This window comes from Rana temporaria, chromosome 2 (genome assembly GCF_905171775.1).
Source record: "Rana temporaria chromosome 2, aRanTem1.1, whole genome shotgun sequence".
NCBI classification, from domain to species: Eukaryota; Metazoa; Chordata; class Amphibia; order Anura; family Ranidae; genus Rana; species Rana temporaria.
In genome coordinates, this window is record NC_053490.1 from 1,413,572 (window position 1) to 1,416,997 (window position 3,426).

The 3,426-nt window shown below is 48.9% G+C and overlaps 1 protein-coding gene across 1 annotated transcript; it reads right to left on the reverse strand.

Annotated features, from left to right (window-relative positions):
* Window positions 1-209: 209 nt before the first annotated feature.
* Window positions 210-1,670, reverse strand: LOC120928449 (olfactory receptor 51E1-like). Its single transcript, XM_040339549.1, has one exon. It carries the CDS (start codon window positions 1,644-1,646, stop codon window positions 696-698), a length of 951 nt encoding a protein of 316 aa, XP_040195483.1. The 5' UTR covers window positions 1,647-1,670; the 3' UTR covers window positions 210-695.
* Between the last annotated feature and the right edge of the window lie 1,756 nt (window positions 1,671-3,426).

The window sequence follows — 3,426 nt, forward strand, 5'->3', positions numbered from 1 at the left end:
GTGGAAAGCATGGGGGGGTAAGAGAATGTTTGCCCAGAACATTGCCCAATGTTTGCCCAGGCTCAATATTAAATATGACCACGCACATTGCCTGTGTAAATCTGGTCGTGGAGCCCCTGGGAGTGGGGGGGGTTGAACAGGCACATTCAGGGGGGTGAAGGGGTCTGTTCTCCGGCCCCCGTCCTCACACAGGAGAGTACAATCTGGGCTAAGAAGAACGGCTGCCCTGGAAGTCGGTCCTACTTGTAAGGTAACCCGGCTGCTTGCAATGGCCATGAGGGCCCGGGTCCCGGCTAAGAAAGCCCCTCCTCTCATGAAGACTCCTGGGACGTAGGACATCACTTTGGCCTAGGCCAGAATCCAGGAAGCAACCGAAGAAACGTAGAAAAAATTTAATAGTTGAAAACAAGTCATCTATAACCTCCCTTCCTATCTATTTACTAATGCTAGCAGCACGAGGATTACAAGTAGTTGATCGAGAAAGTTTAGTTCCACTTCCAACTGAAAAGCAGCTTTAACTGGTTTTGAGAGCCGATTGGATCTCAGCAGATCGAGGGGCACTCTAAGCCTTCCTCTGTCCATAAAATTAGGAGGTAAAAAATCCCTGGAATCAGACCTCCAATTGTCTTCCTTTTCACAAAATCTGTTCTCCAACGTTCCCGATATCGTCATTAGTCTTCAACCTGAACAAGATTTTACTCCGACTTTATTATTTTACTGACCAATTTGCTAAGCCTGTTTCGAATCTGCTTGGTTTTAATGCCGTAAACGAAGGGGTTGATCACCGGGGGCAGTAGGAGGTAGACATTTCCAAAAAGGATATAAAGGTACGGAGCCGAGGCGTTTGGATACCGGTGCACCACAGAAACGCCGATGAGGGGGATGTAGTAGACGAGGACGGCACATATGTGGGCGGCGCAGGTACTGATGGCCTTCAGACTGGCCTCGGCCAGCAGACACACCGCCGTCTTTATGATCAGCAGGTACGAGATGGAGATGAACAGAGAGTCGACGCCCATGGTATAGAGGATGATGAACAGGCCGTAGATGACGTTGACCTTAAAGTCATCGCAGGACAACTTCATGACTTCTTGGTGGAGGCAGTAAGAATGCGTCAGCAAGTTTCTCCGAAACAAGGGAAGCCTTTTTATAAGCAGTGGGAGAGGGGTCATCCCCGCCACCCCTCGTAATATGATGACCAAGGAGATCTTTGCAATGTTTCGGTGAGTTAAGATGGAAGTGTATCGAAGCGGGTGGCAAATGGCCACGTATCGGTCTACGGCCATGGCCACCAGTATCCCGGAATCCAGGGCCGATAGGAAGTGAATGAAGAACATCTGAGTCAGGCACATGTCGAAAGTGATCTGCCGCTGGTTAAACCAGAAGATCCCCAACATCTGAGGCATGACCGTGGTGGCTATCAGGATTTCCACAACCGATAGCAGGAAAAGGAAGACGTACATGGGTTCGTGGAGCTCCTGGTCCACCTTAATGATGTAGAGAATAGTAGAATTCCCTACGACCGCCATGACATACATTATGGCAATGAGGAAACCAAGCCAGAAATTGTAGTTCTCCAAGTTCGGAATACCGCTGAGGGTGAATTCACTGACATTGCTGCATAACGTATAGTTGGCCTCCGCCATGTCTTGTAGACGGTCACCAAAGCGGCATCTTGTCCTGTAACAGGAGTGGAACACATTGGTCACATGACAGGACATTTCTGACCTTACCACTATGTCCTTAGAGAAGATCTTCGACTTGGGATCAAACTAGTACAGTGTAATGGCCACAAAGCCATCGCTGTATTACACACCTCCTTTCTGGCAATGCCCCCTACCCTGCTCCACGGCCCACCACCTGCCTTCTTCTTCTTTTTTTGAACAGCATCAATAAAATCACTTCCTGTGACTCCAGGACCTCATGGACCCACCCTCTGGGGAAAAAGTATTGAGTTGTCCCAAACTGATGGCTCCAGGAATTCATGGGTTACCTATGTTAATAGTAGTCTCTGCTGGGGTCAAGTAGATAAAAGGAGGGAGCCATCTTGAGATTGGGTCGCTCCATGTGTTGGATCTGGAACAGGAGAGTGCTGCACTAAGTAACACTTTACTTTGCTTACTATCCTTCACCTTAGTGGGAACCTAGTTGGGGTTCCAGGACATACACTGATGGACTTGTATGAGAGTACTAGGGACTTTAAGGACTCTCTCTCTACAATTCAAAAGGTATGACCACCTCAAGGAGCAAGGGCACCAGGAGGCACTAGCCAGAGCTTTGTAAGAGGATTGAAATGTATATGAAGAAGCTAACCCTAACATTCCTCCCTAGGCTTCTTCTGGGACCTTCTTCCAGGGATTGCCAGAGGCATGATAAATATTCACACTGGATATTTGACTCTTCCTGCCCTACATTATATAGGTAATGGCAGCATATACCACAGGGATATCCCGGACGAGCCCCCATATGTACCGCTCACCCCCCGGAGAGGCCACTAAGAATATGTCCAGGTCTGCACCCCAGACTTAAATTCTTGTCTCAGTAGCCCTCTCCCAGAAGCAGCAGCCTCAGGAAAACTGCAACCCACCCTGGAGAAGAAAAAACGTTCAAGGCCTTCTAAACGTTTATTACCTTCCCAGTCACCTTCTGGGTGCATCCTATCAGGGATTGCCACTGGATATTTGACTCTTCCTGCCCTACTTTATATAGGCAATGGCAGCATATACCACAGGGATATCCCGGACGAGCCCCCATATGTACCGCTCACCCCCCGGAGAGGCCACTAAGAATATGTCCAGGTCTGGACCCCAGACTTCAATTCTTGTCTCAGTAGCCCTCTCAAAGAAGCAGCAGCCTCAGGAAAACTGCAACCCTCCCTGGAGAAGAAAAAACGTTCAAGGCCTCCTAAACGTTTATTACCTCCCCAGTCACCTTCTGGGTGCCTCCTATCAGGGATTGCCACTGGATATTTGACTCTTCCTGCCCTACTTTATATAGGCAATGGCAGCATATACCACAGAGATATCCCGGACGAGCCCCCATATGTACCGCTCACCCCCCGGAGAGGCCACTAAGAATATGTCCAGGTCTGGACCCCAGTCTTCAATTTTTGTCTCAGTAGCCCTCTCCCAGAAGCAGCAGCCTCAGGTAAACTGCAACCCTCCCTGGAGAAGAAAAAACTTCCAAGGCCTCCTAAACGTTTATTACCTCCCCAGTCACCTTCTGGGTGCCTCCTTCCAGGGATTGCTAGAGGCATGATAAATATTCATACTGGATATTAAACTCTTCTTGCCCTACATTATATAGGTGATGGTAGCATATACCACAAGGATATCCCGGACGAGCCCCCCATATGTAGCGCTCATCACCTGGAGGGGCCACTAAGAATATGGCAAGGAGCCCAGATTGCAATTCTTGTCTCAGTAG

Coding starts and splice junctions, on each gene's coding strand:
- LOC120928449 (XM_040339549.1), bottom strand. CDS start 1,646: ATGGCGGAGGCCAACTATACGTTATGCAGCAATGTCAGTGAATTCACC.